This window comes from Coturnix japonica, chromosome 14 (assembly GCF_054131305.1).
Source record: "Coturnix japonica strain WE chromosome 14, WE-NBRP24, whole genome shotgun sequence".
Lineage (NCBI taxonomy): Eukaryota > Metazoa > Chordata > Aves > Galliformes > Phasianidae > Coturnix > Coturnix japonica.
The window spans coordinates 17167626-17181622 of NC_140676.1; the positions used below are offsets into that span (position 1 = coordinate 17167626).

The 13997-nt window shown below is 46.8% G+C and overlaps 1 protein-coding gene and 1 long non-coding RNA gene across 3 annotated transcripts in view; one reads left to right on the plus strand and one right to left on the minus strand.

The window, feature by feature from the left end:
• Window positions 1–1489: 1489 nt before the first annotated feature.
• LOC107318505 (uncharacterized) lies at window positions 1490–2617 on the minus strand. Its single transcript, XR_014934199.1, has 3 exons — window positions 2492–2617; window positions 1808–2053; window positions 1490–1652 (listed from the first exon to the last, which is right to left on the minus strand). It is a non-coding gene; the product is annotated as an uncharacterized LOC107318505 (long non-coding RNA).
• A 1113-nt stretch (window positions 2618–3730) lies between these two features.
• HCN4 (hyperpolarization activated cyclic nucleotide gated potassium channel 4) overlaps window positions 3731–13997 on the plus strand; it is a 94228-nt gene continuing 83961 nt past the window's right edge. For both annotated transcript variants that reach the window (XM_085515040.1, XM_085515041.1), the window contains exon 1: window positions 3731–4649. In XM_085515040.1, the coding sequence (XP_085371166.1) occupies window positions 3949–4649 (701 nt within the window). In that variant the 5' untranslated portion in view covers window positions 3731–3948. The remainder of the gene's footprint in view (window positions 4650–13997) is intronic.

Sequence of the window (13997 nt, forward strand, 5' to 3'; positions counted from 1 at the left end):
CAATAAAATTTCCCTATTTTAGTATTTCATACTTTCACATGTCAGTTATGAGTTAGAAGCTGCCCTCTAGGAACAATGTGCAGCTTTGAAGGGACTTGTTTAGCTCCTCCAATCTACATCACATGTTAATTGACTCCTTTATTATCTGAGAACCCAAAGGCTCCAGGGTGACATCTGAAACTGTCACCCCAGCAAAGCCTGTCCTAGCAGGTCAGTGTGCAGTGCTTGCATTGCTGCTTTCTGGATCCTGAGCTGGAGGATGGAAGATTTTGTGATTCTCAGTCTGTTCTTGCATAATCCTGAGCTTATTAATAATGTGATTTTTCCCATTTGTGTGCAGCACTATATTTTCATTGAAGTAGCACCACATTTGGGAGTTGACAAAATCCCTTAAGAAATAAGCGAATCTTTGGCTGCTGCACCTGCATTCTTCCTTCTACATCTCCTGCCATTGTATCTACACCAGGTCTTGAGCGGTATCTGACAAATACTGTTTAAAAAAAAAGAGGTAATTTCCCTCAGAAGGGGTTTTTCCTTTTCCTGGCAGGTGGGTTCACTACGCCCCCTTTGAATGTACTGTGCAGCCAAGGATAGAACAGTCCTAGTGCAGCAACAGGCACAGCTTTCCTGAAGGGTTCTGAAAACCTGCCTATAAAGGACTATTTGCTAACGTGGAAAGCATTGCCATAATATCAATAATAAATAATGGCTATGATGGTTTCATACCATTAGACAAGGATAATTCCCAGCCTCCTTGTACTTGCACTTAATTCTTGGAAGGCTCTCAAGTAAGATATAAATTCTCCGGATACCAAATTGTCATTACATTTGAAGGGCTTTGAATCTTCCTCTGGGTTCGGTACCTGTGACTCCTGGGGCCAAGTGGTAGAAATGTTTAGGAACCTGCCCTTGCAAACAGAGCTACATGAGAATTCACATTCTTGTTCTGGGCTATGTGTTTGATGAGATAGCACTAACTTTCTCATTTCAGGTTAAGCATTTTTTATTCAAAACAGGACTATAATAATTGCTAATTGAAAAATTGCTTCAAGCAAGTGTGATATTAAAGAGTTTGACAGTTTCAAAGGTAATAAGCATAATCCCCAAACAATGATTTAAAAAACTTATCTGTATCTTAGGAATCATCTGCCCCATATATAGACTGGATAACAGTGGCTCGGAGAATGCAAGGCAGAGCACCAGGATGTCTGCAAGCTTCTGTCATGGTGCAGCAGTGTGCCAGGCAGCCTGACTCAGTGTTTGCACCTGATCATTTGCTTTCTTAGCTGCAGAAGTGATGAAGGAGCATCCTGCTGCTCGGGTGCTCTGCAGTGTTCTCTTCCCACCTCAGGGCTTGAAGAGAATCTTATTTGTGTCATCGAATAAGGCAGCACTTAGAGAATAATCCCAGAAAGACCAAGAAATAGAGTGTGGGTGTTTTCCGATAGCAGGCTAGAATAGTAGAGATGAAAGAGGACAAACAGCTTGATTCCTTGAGCACGTCCTTTATTGCTCTGTCATTCTCTGAGAACATTAAGGGCTGCACTGAAGAAGCCGCATCAGTTTCAGATGTTATGCACCTCATTAATTAAAACACATCCTTTTGGAAGGCAGTTGATTGCAGCTTAGGCACAGAAGTGCATCCCTAGTTCCTAAATAGGGAAAAAAGTGGAGGAAAAAGACTTGTGATGTGATGGCTGGCTTAGTTCACAACATCTCATCTGCAGGAACATTTGAAAATCAAGATTTATTTCCCCAGGAAAGCAGACCTTGTGACTGAAATACCAATATGAAATAATACTTGTACCAGGTAGCATCTCTGTGGAGCACTTCAAATGAGTCACAGCCAGTTTAGGTGGTGCCAGGAGGTGACAGGAGGAGAGGAGCAGGTGAACACTTCAGAGAAAGGATTCGACAGAGAAAAGGCAAATGAAGATGAAGAAGCAGGTGCTGTCTGTGGGATGGTGCAGTCACTGCTGATGGCTGCATCCTGCTAAGTAGCATCCTGCTGCTTTAAATGGCACGGGTACCTTAGGCTGCTGACCAGGGACTCCTGGGGGAGAAAGGTGAACGTTCGCTAATGAAAGCCCAATGAAAGCACAGCTGTTCTCAGGGAGCCGGTGAGGATTTCCTCGCTGCTTGCAGTGGGCACTCGTTGCCTGTGCTGATCTCCCTGCAAAGTGCACGTGGTTTCCTTCTTCAGGGAGGTATGATTTAAATGAATAAAGCAGCGAGCAGTCTGAAAGCCGCATCCACTGAGCCTATGCAAAAATCTATGCAAACACTCTTACATGGCTAAATGGATTCTTAATTGAGCTCCACTGGTTTCAGAGGCTTTACATTAGGAAATAATTGGACTCGGTTTATCAATCTAACGCTTCTTAAGCATTAGGGAATAAACAGCCATTCTCCGAGAAGGGCAGGGCTGATTGCCACGTCTTTCCTTCCTTTTCTCCGAGATAGCACAATGCAGGGAGAAACCCGCTTTTACCTGTTCTCGGCCTCTGCACCACGCGGCGCCGGCAGCGGCAGGAGGGAGGATTCCCAGCGGAGCTTCCTGCCCACGGGAGCGGCCGGGGCCGGGCGAGCGCAGGAAGCGCTGACTCAGTGCTCGAGCGGAGTGGGCTTCCCCGCGTGCCGTGGAAGAGCCCACGCATAGCAACCCGCACGGCCCTGCCCTGCCCAGCCCCCGTTATTCCGGTAGGGGAGCCCTTGGAGATGCCGCTTGTCTTTCTGAATGACTTCTACGGCTCCAGCCCTTCATGGCACTAGTAGCGTGTCGCATGTCTAACGGGAGAGCAGGCAGCTGGGTGCTGAAACACGCAGTGTGCTTCCCAGCAGGGAAACTTCTGCCGGGAAAAGACAGGCGCTCCCCAAGCCCCTGCTTTGCATGCAAGTACGATTTTCAAGGTGAATCGATACTTTAGATTTGGATTTGCCCCTTCCCCAAAAAAACCCCCACATTAAAACCTGCGGCAAAGCAGCTGCAACTCCAGGAGGAGAAAGGCTCGTCAGCACCAAAGAGAACAAGGAATCTCGCTCCTCTTATTTTTACGACGCTGCTATTTTTAATCTAACAGCTGCCCGCAGTTCTCGCTGTTAAACCACGGGTGGCATCGAGCCGGGCTCTCGCTCAGGCAGCGGCGATTTGCGGCGTGCTGCTGGGCAGCGCAGTGCCCGCCTGGTGCAGCCCCGCTGCGCTGCGCTGCGGAGAGCGCTGCCAGCCACGCAGACCATGAGCAGCCAGACGTTGCCCTTTTAAGAAGCCCGGGTGCTGGCTCAGGTAGGCAGAGCCTGAGTGCAGTAGTCGCTCCTATGGCAACCCACAGAATGGGATCGCTTCATGAATATTCCCAGGAGTAGGGGCTGCATGAGGAATAAGTGATGACAGTGATGTAAGCAAGCGGTGGCCGCTGCAGGTTGCAGTTCATTGTGTTACTGGCAGGCAGGTTGAGGAGTTTGAGGTACCCGGGCTCGCGTCTGGCTTCCCGGAGGATGACAGCCCGCCCGGAGACACGGCACATTTGCATCTGGAAGCCGACATGGCAAAGCCGCTGCCGCCCTGCCTCGCCTTGCAGCCAGGAGCGCGCCGCTGTCCTCTAGACTTGCTGCCCGGTGCGCTGGATCTGAGCAGACAGGGATTGCAGTAGCACTCACCAAAGGGAGGCGAGCAGCAAGTAGCCAAATCGGGACGAGGGAGGAGGGGGGGCTTTTTAGCCTTCCCTCTTTTTTTTTTTTTTTTTTTTTTTTTTTTCCCTTCCGTTCTGGATGCAGAGCCCGTGCTTTGATGCAGAGCCTGTGGATGCCACAGCCTGGTAAGGAGATGACACGCCAGCCTCTGGTCCCTCCTGCCCCTTGAGCCGGGGGCAGGGGCCTGGGGCAGCGCCGCTCCCCTCCTCGCGCACAGCCGGGGTCCCTCCCTCCACCTGAGCAGCAGCAGCAGCGGCCATGGACAAGCTGCCCCCCTCCATGCGCAAGAGGCTCTACAGCCTGCCCCAGCAGATAGGACCCAAGGCGTCGATCATGGACGAAGAGGAAGACAGCGACAAGGACACCCGGAGGAAAAGCATCAGGCTCAAGCCGTTGCCTTCGCCCTCTGCTGGGAGCACCCGGGCCCTCGGGGGAGACCCCGGCAGAGGGGAGGACTCCGGCCTCGTAGAGACGGAGGCGGGCAGCAAAGGTGCCAAGACCAGCACCAACGGGGACTGCCGCCGCTTCAAAGGGAGCCTGTCCTCGCTGACCAGCAGGCACCTCCACGACGCGGCCGAGGAGAAGAGGCTGATCGGCGGAGAGGGGGAGCCGGCCTCCCCCGGCGAGGACAAGAGCCCCTCCGACAGCGGGGAGACGCAGGGACTGCCGGTGCCCCCGCCGCCAGCTTCCCCCCCGGAGCCCCAGCAGCAGCCCCTCCGGGCTTGTTCCTCTACCTCTATCAAAGTGGAAGGAGGTGGAGGGTGTGACCAGATCACCCCTGATGAGGAGCAGAGGCTGGGCCAAGCCGGGTTCATGCAGAGGCAGTTCGGGGCCATGCTCCAGCCGGGGGTCAACAAATTCTCCTTGAGGATGTTTGGCAGCCAGAAGGCCGTGGAGAGGGAGCAGGAAAGGGTTAAGTCTGCTGGGTTCTGGATCATCCACCCTTACAGCGACTTCAGGTACCATCTCCCATTCTCGCCCCACTCAGAACTACCTGGCCTGCCCCTTCCCCTTCCCTGTCCAGCTCAGACCTCTGCGCAGAGCACACACCCAGAGATAACTTTCCTTGCTAATTTCCTAGTCAGAGGAGTGGGAAGACACGTCCAAGATCTGCTCCAGTCAAACAGTCTGCAGATTTCATTTATATTTGAGATTAGCTTCAGTATCCTCATACTGCTATTCATTTTCAGTGGTGTATTTAAACCAACAGATGTCTCTCACATTGGCTTTTTATAGGGAAGAGCCTCTCCATAGTCCAGTGTAAATGGGTAGAGTGTTCCCAACTGATGCACAACTCTATAAAACACGGTGTCTGCAGCTTAACTACCACATCTCCAGCTCAGACCCTGCCATCTGCCTGAGTAATGTTTCCTTTCCTGATGTAACACCTCAGAGTCCTCTCCCTTCTCCTTCCCCAAGAGTTAGGGAATGGTGCTGCTATTGTTCTGTGCTGCTCCTTAATGCAGCATCGCTCGTCAGAAATTGCTACCTGCAGAGAAGAGCAGCAGTCATTGCTTAAGACTTTTGGAGTCTTGCAGACAAAGGTTTTCTATTTTGCATCTGCAGGTAGCTGTCTGTGAAACTGATTTGGGTAGGGAATGGTGAGCACTGTCTTTGTGAGAGGGATGGCTTTCTTTCACTCAGATAGCAGCAGTTCCAGGAAGGCTAATAAGGAAATTGACTTGTAAACAGTGAAGCCAATTTCTGCATAGTTTCACTCATTCAGTTGAGGGGGTTGGGTTTAGGTATTTCTATGTAGGTATCGTCTACTGCACAGGTGAATTGTCCTCTGCAATATGTATGTAATGTACTGCAATCAATAATTAATTACTTAGTGCAATCAATGGGTGAGGTCTATCACTTCAACTTTAATTACAACTGGCTTACATCTTCCATTTAAAAGCACGCAGTAGAAGTACATTATCCAAACACATTTCTATCAAACTACATGATTTTACTGAATTCTTGGATTCTTAAAGAAGCATTGTGTGATTTCCTAAAATACAATTAACACGATCATTTCAGGAAGGAGTTGCAGGATGGATTTGGGTGCCCAATGACAGAAACCACTTGGCACTGCCCTGAGGGATTTAAGCTGCAGTTCACACACCGAGAAAATTCAGGACTGGCACTGAACAGATTCCTTGATACTTTCTTGGATTAGCAAACATTATTAGAAGGCTGTATGAATTGGAAGGCTGCACTGTCCATTAAATTTAGTGCAGTCAAGTGTCCCAAGCATACAGCTGACTGAGCAGACGAGGGTTTCCTGTAGCTACATCATGGTACATCGTCCTAGTGTGATCTTATTCCAACCCAGGTAGGAAAGAGTATAAAATTGCCTCACTGTTGTTACTGGTCAGCATAGAGAAATACAGGAGTGTTTAGCTTTACAAGAACAAAACCAATTTCGTTCTCTTGGCTCCAGGTCTGGTGCATTTTCCACAAGCCTGGGCTTTAACTGCTGTGCTTGCTTGGGTTATTTCAGCAGAGTGTTCTCTGTGTTGCATCTTAAAGGAATCGTGGATGTAGTCCCTAGAGCATATTTGAATTGATCCAAAAGTAGCCTTCAGCTTGTGCATCTTTCATGTACCTGTAATGGATTTATGCCCTTTCATGTTTCAAGATTCCAGCATAGAACCAGCCTGTCAAACTTAGTGAAGGGATTATAGTGTTGGCTGAGGCAGCCACCTTGCCCAAGGTGAGATGGTCCTAAGAGTTTATTTTTTGAGGGTTTCTTGTGAACCAGTGCTCGTTCTTTAAAATGGCACAGCGAATTCTGAGGCACATTCTTGTTTGTGAGATACTTCACTATAGGGCTACTCCTGTCCTTACACAAAGGAATGGAATACGCAGGCAAGCTAGACTTTGCCAAGCCAAATGATTGTACAGAGTCTGCTAACACACAGATGTTTGCATGCATGCAGTTGGGTACATGTGCGTGTGTGGCTTGGTAGTGTTAATAATAAGATCTTCTGCAACGTAGCTTTCCATTTGTGCAGAGAAAGCAAAGTCAGATGGATGTCTGTACCCTGGTGTGAGACATTTTGTGCTTGGTGTCAGATTCCAGGTAGGCTGGGATCTTGCTGGTTTGTGTTTCTTCTAAACTGATGCTAGAAGCCTCACACACAAATACGTGCTTTCTCTCCACTATTATATATCAACATCAGATGGGGCAGTGATACTGCTCATGCAGAGAGACATCTGAAGAGGACAGGAGTTGGATGCACTGTTGTGTGGTCAGCGTGTGGATTGTCAGGGGAACTTTCTTCACCCTTGTTTGTATATCTATCTCCTTAAATATGACTGTCGCTTAGAGAAAGAATGACCTATTAGCGATGGCTGCATTGAAGAAGGGTGGGAGCTTTCCTGGCTTCTGTTTGTGTTTTGTGTTCTCTCCTCTGAGTGCTACTGAAGCATCTATCTTGGAAACAACTTGCGTGAATACGAGTAACATTTCGTGACCTCTGAAATGCAGCAGATTGCGCCAAAGAGCAGGTGTCAGCCAAATATTTGCAAGAGCCATCTCCTTGATCCAAAGGACTCTTGTTTTCTGCTTTGCAAGTCACGCAGTGCAATGTGCGATTGCTCCTTGATGTAGATGGGTGCAGATTCGGGAGCATTAGGATGTTCTAAGAGGCACGAGTCTCCATTACATTGCACTTTGCATAGTCACCCATGCTGTGCAGCAGCATTCAGTGTACAAGTTTCAAGTTATCAAGTGCTCAGCCTTAGATCTCGTCTCCTGTGATTCTGTACACACTAATTTCACCTTTGAGAGTGAGGAGCATCTGCTGCAGACCTCATGGAGGTCTAAGAACAGCTCAAGAGGCGAAGTTTAGAGTTAAACACTGACCCAAATCAGTGGGGCTTGATTCCGCTGTGCAATTACGTTTGTGTATCTCTTGTGATTTCATGGAGTTATTTTCCTTTGTGCTGTGAGGGAGGCATTGCAGTTTTGGAGCAGAACGGAGGCTTTCATCATAGTCTTGTTAAATTATCATTTGAGCATCTAACGTAGCTAATTCCAATGGAAAATCTATGACCCTCGAAGAGGAAAGCAAATTAATATAGATTAAGGCTCTGTTGATTTCTGCTTTTAGTCCATTGTGCGGGGAGAAAACACTAAATGACCTTTATAAGAACCAGACTCGGTGCCCCTGAGTACTCATGACTAATGCAGTGGACTGGTTCTGGAAGCACTTAAAAGGTGTCTCCGCAGTTCCTGATGAAAATAAGAGCTGGTTCCTATTCTGAGGTTTAGGTGGAAGTGCTGGTTACTATTTACATCTGTGGCTGATCACATATCAGTGCAGGGACAAAGTTTATTTCCTAGATCAAGATTGATCTGAGGCTCCGAGAGCTTTTTCAGTGGGTAGAGAGAATTGTAATGTATTGCTTAGAGGAAGCATTGATCCAGCACAATTGGTTTAATACAAAAATTCCAGACAAAGAAAGATCTATCCAGTCTGTAGTTGAATGAAACATATTGGTTGGAGCTACTATCCAGAACTGCTTGCAAAACAAACAGTGAAGCATGCTGCTTTTAGGAAGGCCTCAGAGCTGATACACTGCCTTAAGGACCAACATAGTCCACTTCAAACAGGGGGTGTAAACAGAACGACACCTTATTCACTGCCCGGTAATCTATTACTTTCTCTGCGGGAAAAAGAAAGCTGCTGCTTCCTTGAAAACAATGAGAGAGATTCCACTCAATTGTGGTGTCAGCTTCTTAGTTGTTATTTTTCTTCCCACTGCTCTTGCAGCATCTGTCTGCAAACAGAGCCCTTTGTACATCTGCTTCTTCTGACAGAGGAAGCTCTGGGAGTCTCGGGAGATTTCTGAGGCACCAAAAGAACTGGATGTAGAGGTGCAATGTATAAGTGAGGGGAATTTCTGAAGAACAAAATCTTTTGCTCCTCTTTTTGCTATTCTAGACCTCTGAGCAGCATCACTCAGACTGCTTTCCTTGGGGAGCCAGTGCGATTTATTAATTACAGTACGAAATGCTGACCCCAATAGCACCACCAGGACTGAGCAAAAATGGAAGGATGTCTGTTTCCCTTTCCTACCCTCCTGAACAGAAGTGATTTGCAAAGAGCTTCCCGGAATGCTGCTCTGCCTGTGGAGATTGTTTTCATTCATAAGCCTTTTGCTATTTTGTTAGAGGATAAACCATTTGTGAAGCATGCGGTGAGCTCCCTGACTTAGGCAGCTAATTCAGGTGGGTGTTGTGCTTCCACTTGGGCAGCTAATCCAGGTGGGTGTTGTGCTTCCCGCACTCCAACAATAACGCTTCTTTCTTTTCCTGCTGCCCAGAGTGCTGCTCGTGTGCCTGCCTTCGTGCCTGCCCACGTTCACATGCTGCCCACAGTGGCAAACTCTGCTCTTTTGACTTGCCGCTGCTCTCAGCAAAGTAAAATGAAACCTGGCTATTGTGTCACTCTTCTGTACTGCGCACTGAAATTCTGCTTTGCTGAAACCTTTGCTCTGAGGGGAAGGCATTAATAGTAGAACCTGTACCAGCCATTAAGAAACAAACAAACAGTGCAAATGAGGCACAAGTTTATTGGTGGTATATTTGCCTCTCTTCTTTTCTTGCTTTACAACGCTGTGGGGAAGACTCTAGCTGGGGAAGGGAGATGCTTTCCTGAAGCCAGTTCTTGCTGTCTCTATGCAGCTGGCTTTCCTGCCAATTCCCAGGGCATCGTTGCTGGACCAGAACAAGAGGATTCAAGCAGGAATCATATGAGGGATAATCCAAATCCTTCTGAACAGCATGACTTAGACTTCTGCTGTCTTCAGTAGACCGTGAATCAGATCACAGGAGGGGAAACATGGTTTTGTGACCATGAACTAAGGAAACTGAGCTAGTGCAGCCGTACTTCCTGTGTCCTTGGGCAAAGCACCACAGACTTCATGCCCTGGTTCCCATATTGTGAGGCAGAGGATAAAATATCCTGAGCTAGAGGGTCGTTGTGGGAGATACAGGTATCTGTATGAGACAGGCTTAGGTGCTACAAAAGGCAGCAGTTGTAAACAGGAAAGTGTCATCAGTGAGTGGAGCACCTCGGTGTGTTACCACAATATGTGTGAAGGTCCTAATTATATAATATTAGAGTATTTTCATGTATGTTCATGTACAGAAAATGAGGTGAAAGAATATGAATAAATGCTAAGGCAAACACTGAGATTTAAGGAAATGCTGCAATAAAGATTTCCTGCACAAACTCTGTTCAAGTCCTTTGTGCAAATCTGTGCTGCTAGATGAACACATTATTTGTTCCTCAGAAGCCCATGCCTCATTCAGTGCACTAGGGGATGGTTGTTCCTTGTGAAAAGCTGTTTAACATTTCCTCCATCTCTTTTTGTAAGACAGCCTACCATATTTATTTCACCTTGTTCAGATCCTAGTCTGAACAAACAAGCTTTTTTGGCACTTAAAAAATACTCAACTCTAACAGCAACGAATGTTCCTTTCACTTCCTGACACCTCGGCTGGGGAGCTGGTATTGTCATCCCCAGTTTATCGTGAGGTGATACTCATGGACGATAAGATTAAGAACATTAACGTGGTATAGGCTGTTTGAGGCCCCGTTTTGCAGAGTACATAGTGTTACACAGCATATCTTATGTTCAGAGCTCAGCCTCTGGGGTGCCTAGTATGGAATCAGACATCACCGCAAACCAGAGGACAAGGGCATCAAGGTAATGACTACCTGTTTAAGAGTAACTGGTTCTTTAAGAGGGCTTAGAGAGGACTTCTTAGACTTGGTTGGTGAGCAGCCAGTCTGAGAAAGAGGCATGTTGATCCCACCCACCCTCTTTCCAAACCTCTGATGTTTGCCAGTTTATCTGTTGTTAAACTAAACAACAACAAAACAAACACCAAATGTAGCTGTAAACAGTGTCATAGTGTTCTTTTTAATCATCGCCTAACAATATTATTCTAATTCCAGTTTTGGATTGAGCTATTTCCCTTGCACCTCTGCAGGAACTTTTTGGCAGAGATAGAATCTCCAGGGCAGCGCTCATTTGCCTCAGCCATCACATCTCATTCTGCAGTTCCTTATCTCTTTTATTGCAAGCCTTCCAGACTGTGCAAGAAATGAGCTCCTATAGAAAGTCTCTTCCTCACACAGGTCTGCCTGAAGCCCTTCCTCTCATCTTGAATGAAGTACGAATTCTATAAGAACTATTTTAAATCATGTAGTGATTGTAACGTAATCCATACATGCAATTAAGCTCCGTTCTGCTCGCAGTCTAATTTCAATATGACGTTTTTGTCCAATTGTTCAGATCTTAAAAAGCAAATAAATCCCCATTCTAATTGTAATAGTACTTTGGGGTTCATTAGCAGCTCTGGACCTTTAAGAGAGCATGCTGCACTGCCCACTGCTATCAATTAAGCAGTGGCTGTTGCAGGCGGTCACAGCAAAACAGTGATGGTGCTCCAGGTTCTTGGGTAACTCTTCAGGCTTTGAGGGGAAGTATTCTCTGCTCTGTTTTCTCCCCAGTACTTCAGCACGGTGTCTCCTGCCCAATTCCCTCCAACCTGTTGTCACCCCTCACTTTAACTCAGTGTCATCTCACCAGTGCCATCTGCATCTTCCAGGCTTCTTGTACCACCTTTCTTGTATAGCCAATCCTGGGTCCTAGGACATATTCTTTCATTTCATCATTCTTTCACACCTCACGTTAGCTCTTAGTAATCCCCCTTCTCCCCTTGGCACCTCACGAAGTGCAGTGTCAATGACGTTTATCTCGGATCAGTTCGTTCTCTTACCAGCCTCAGACCTTATCCCTCCTTTCTTTCTCAAATGGATCTCTCTCACATTTGTTTCCTCTCGTTCTGTATATGTGTAGTTGCTGTCATCCCACGGCTCTTCAAATAATCTCAGTTTTCTCAGACTGTGCTTTCTGTCCTCATTTAACAGTGTGTTATTTTGCCTGGTAATTTCAGAACCTTCCACTTTCTGCCTTTTTCTGTCCATGAACACTCCCAGCCTAGCAGTGTTTCGACAAACTCTACCTGGTTTTTGTTTTCCAAGCTTGAAGTACATCCACCCTTAAAGCCAAGCATTTCAAATGATGAATTTGCATAGAGGCGCAGACTTTGCTGTGTTAAGTGTGAAACAGATTTTGTTTGAGGGAATAATGTGTTTTCCAGAACTGTTTATTGGTAGGCACATAGAGAATCAGTGTAGGACCTCTCAGTGCTCTTATAAGCAGGTAAACTTGGGGTTCCAGTATGATGGTGTCCTGATTAGGTAACTGTGCCAGTGCTTTCTGTTGCACTCAGGTTTTTTTCTGCTCTAACGTCACTGCTGCAGCACCGAAATCCATTTATTATACGGATAAAAGAGTGATCTCTGTCTGGAGATAACATAGTGTCATTTTAGCTTGAAACCATTGAAATTTGTCTTTGTTTCTGCTGCGTTATGAGCATCTCATTAGCAAGGCCATGAATCCTTCAGTTTGCTCTTGAAACCAACTATCTGAGCTCTCATCTGTGCCGGAGCACAGATTTCATCCTTTCTCTTACTTTTGAAAGCTCTGTTGGTGCCAAGGCAGTTATAGGTCAATTGAGTTATTGTTGGTTCTAATTGGCACTCTAACAACCTATTAAATCAATTTCCCTACAGATGAATGTCACTCAAAAAGAAGGTGCCAACTCCTTCTCTGTGTTTGAGAGCAAAAAAACCCACTGCATTTGTGCTGATGAGTGTAAGGGAAAGGCCGTTCCTTAGGGAAGAGGCTTGATAGAGCACAAGATTTCAGCCCAAATTGTGTCACATCGTTTGCCCTGAGCAAGGTGTGGACTGTTCATGTACTCAGAAGATGAGGCTGTTTCTAGAACTTAATGCCAAATGGAAGAGTTACAAAAATCCCCAGCCCCGATGAATGCTCTTACATTCATTCTGTTTGCAACAGAACTTGGGTCTACTTCCATGTGGCCTCTTCTCCTCCCATTCCGATTCTTGGTATTCCTCATATGTTCCTGTGGCTGCCAATGCAGGTGAAGTATCCCTGGCCATCTCTCAAACCAGGCAGCATCTGGCTGGTGACATCATTACCTTTTTGGTGTGGAGTGGTATACATGTAAGTAAGATTTACTTGCCCCGTGTTATAAAAGAGGCAGTTATTACGGTGAGTGCAGTTGATTTAAGTCCTGCTCAGAAATGTTTAGATAACCTCTTTGTCTAACGGAAATACAGTGTTCATTCCTACATTACCTGAGTATTTCTTAGTGAGATGGCTGTAAAACAAGTCGCTTTTCAGCCTGCAAACAGAGACAAGGTTCTTGTCCAGGCGGCACTGCGAGTTCGTTCTGGGGTCTTCAAATCAAAGCTGGTTTGTATATGACAAGCAGTGAGGACTGCTCAGGTATCCTTGCTTAAGTGGGCAATTTTCTTGGTGATGTACAAGGCAGATGAGGATGCAGCTTGGCTCTGTGCGGCTCTGCAGTGCTGACAGCACTAAAACCTGGGTTTTGTCAGCAGACAAAGCAGTTAGGACTCCAGAAATACAGAAAAAAGAGCAGGTGTGTGCTGGGTTAACAAGATGCTGTCATAGGGACCTTTTTCTGACCCTCTTCCTTGTTGAGTGGTTTGCTACCTAGGAAATCCCTTTACAAACGGAAATTATTCCGTGCAGGATATTCACTGTGACTGACATCAAATATGGGCACCCCATGCCTCACTTCTGCACAAGGCTGTAGTAAACCAGGCTGCTGCCTCTTTGAGAGGTGCTGCATTGGAGAAGACAGTGCCAGTGAGAGAGAAGCAGATGAGCACCCAGAGGGGAGTTCCAAGGTCAGCTTGAGGGCCCACTGCTTGGACATTATAGGGACACAACTGCTTCCCCAGCGATGTGCAAAAGCTAATCTTGTTTGTGATGACTCTGTCCAAATGTGCTAATTAAGGATTTAAATCTCTGCTCCTTTGAATGGCGAGGTTGTCTGTGTTTATGCATCTATTGTTAAAGAGCTTAGAGGCAGGAGAGGTGCTGCAGGTTGCCAGCTTGATTCTAGTGTAGGGGCTGTAACTCTTTTCTTTCTTTCCACATCTGTGCTCCGGGTTCTTGTGACTGCCAGGAAATCAGTAGCTGTGCACTGAGGAACTCCTCACCCTGCTCACAGCTCCATTGAGGCTGTGTGCAGAGCAGCCCTGCTGGTGCGTGGCTTTCCTGGTAGGCGCTGCAGAGCACTGTTACAATCTGGGGGATGGAAAACCTGCTGAAGCGCAATTGGATTGGCCTGGATGTGGGAAAGAAATGTCTCGCGAAGTTATCAGCGCTCTGGAGCT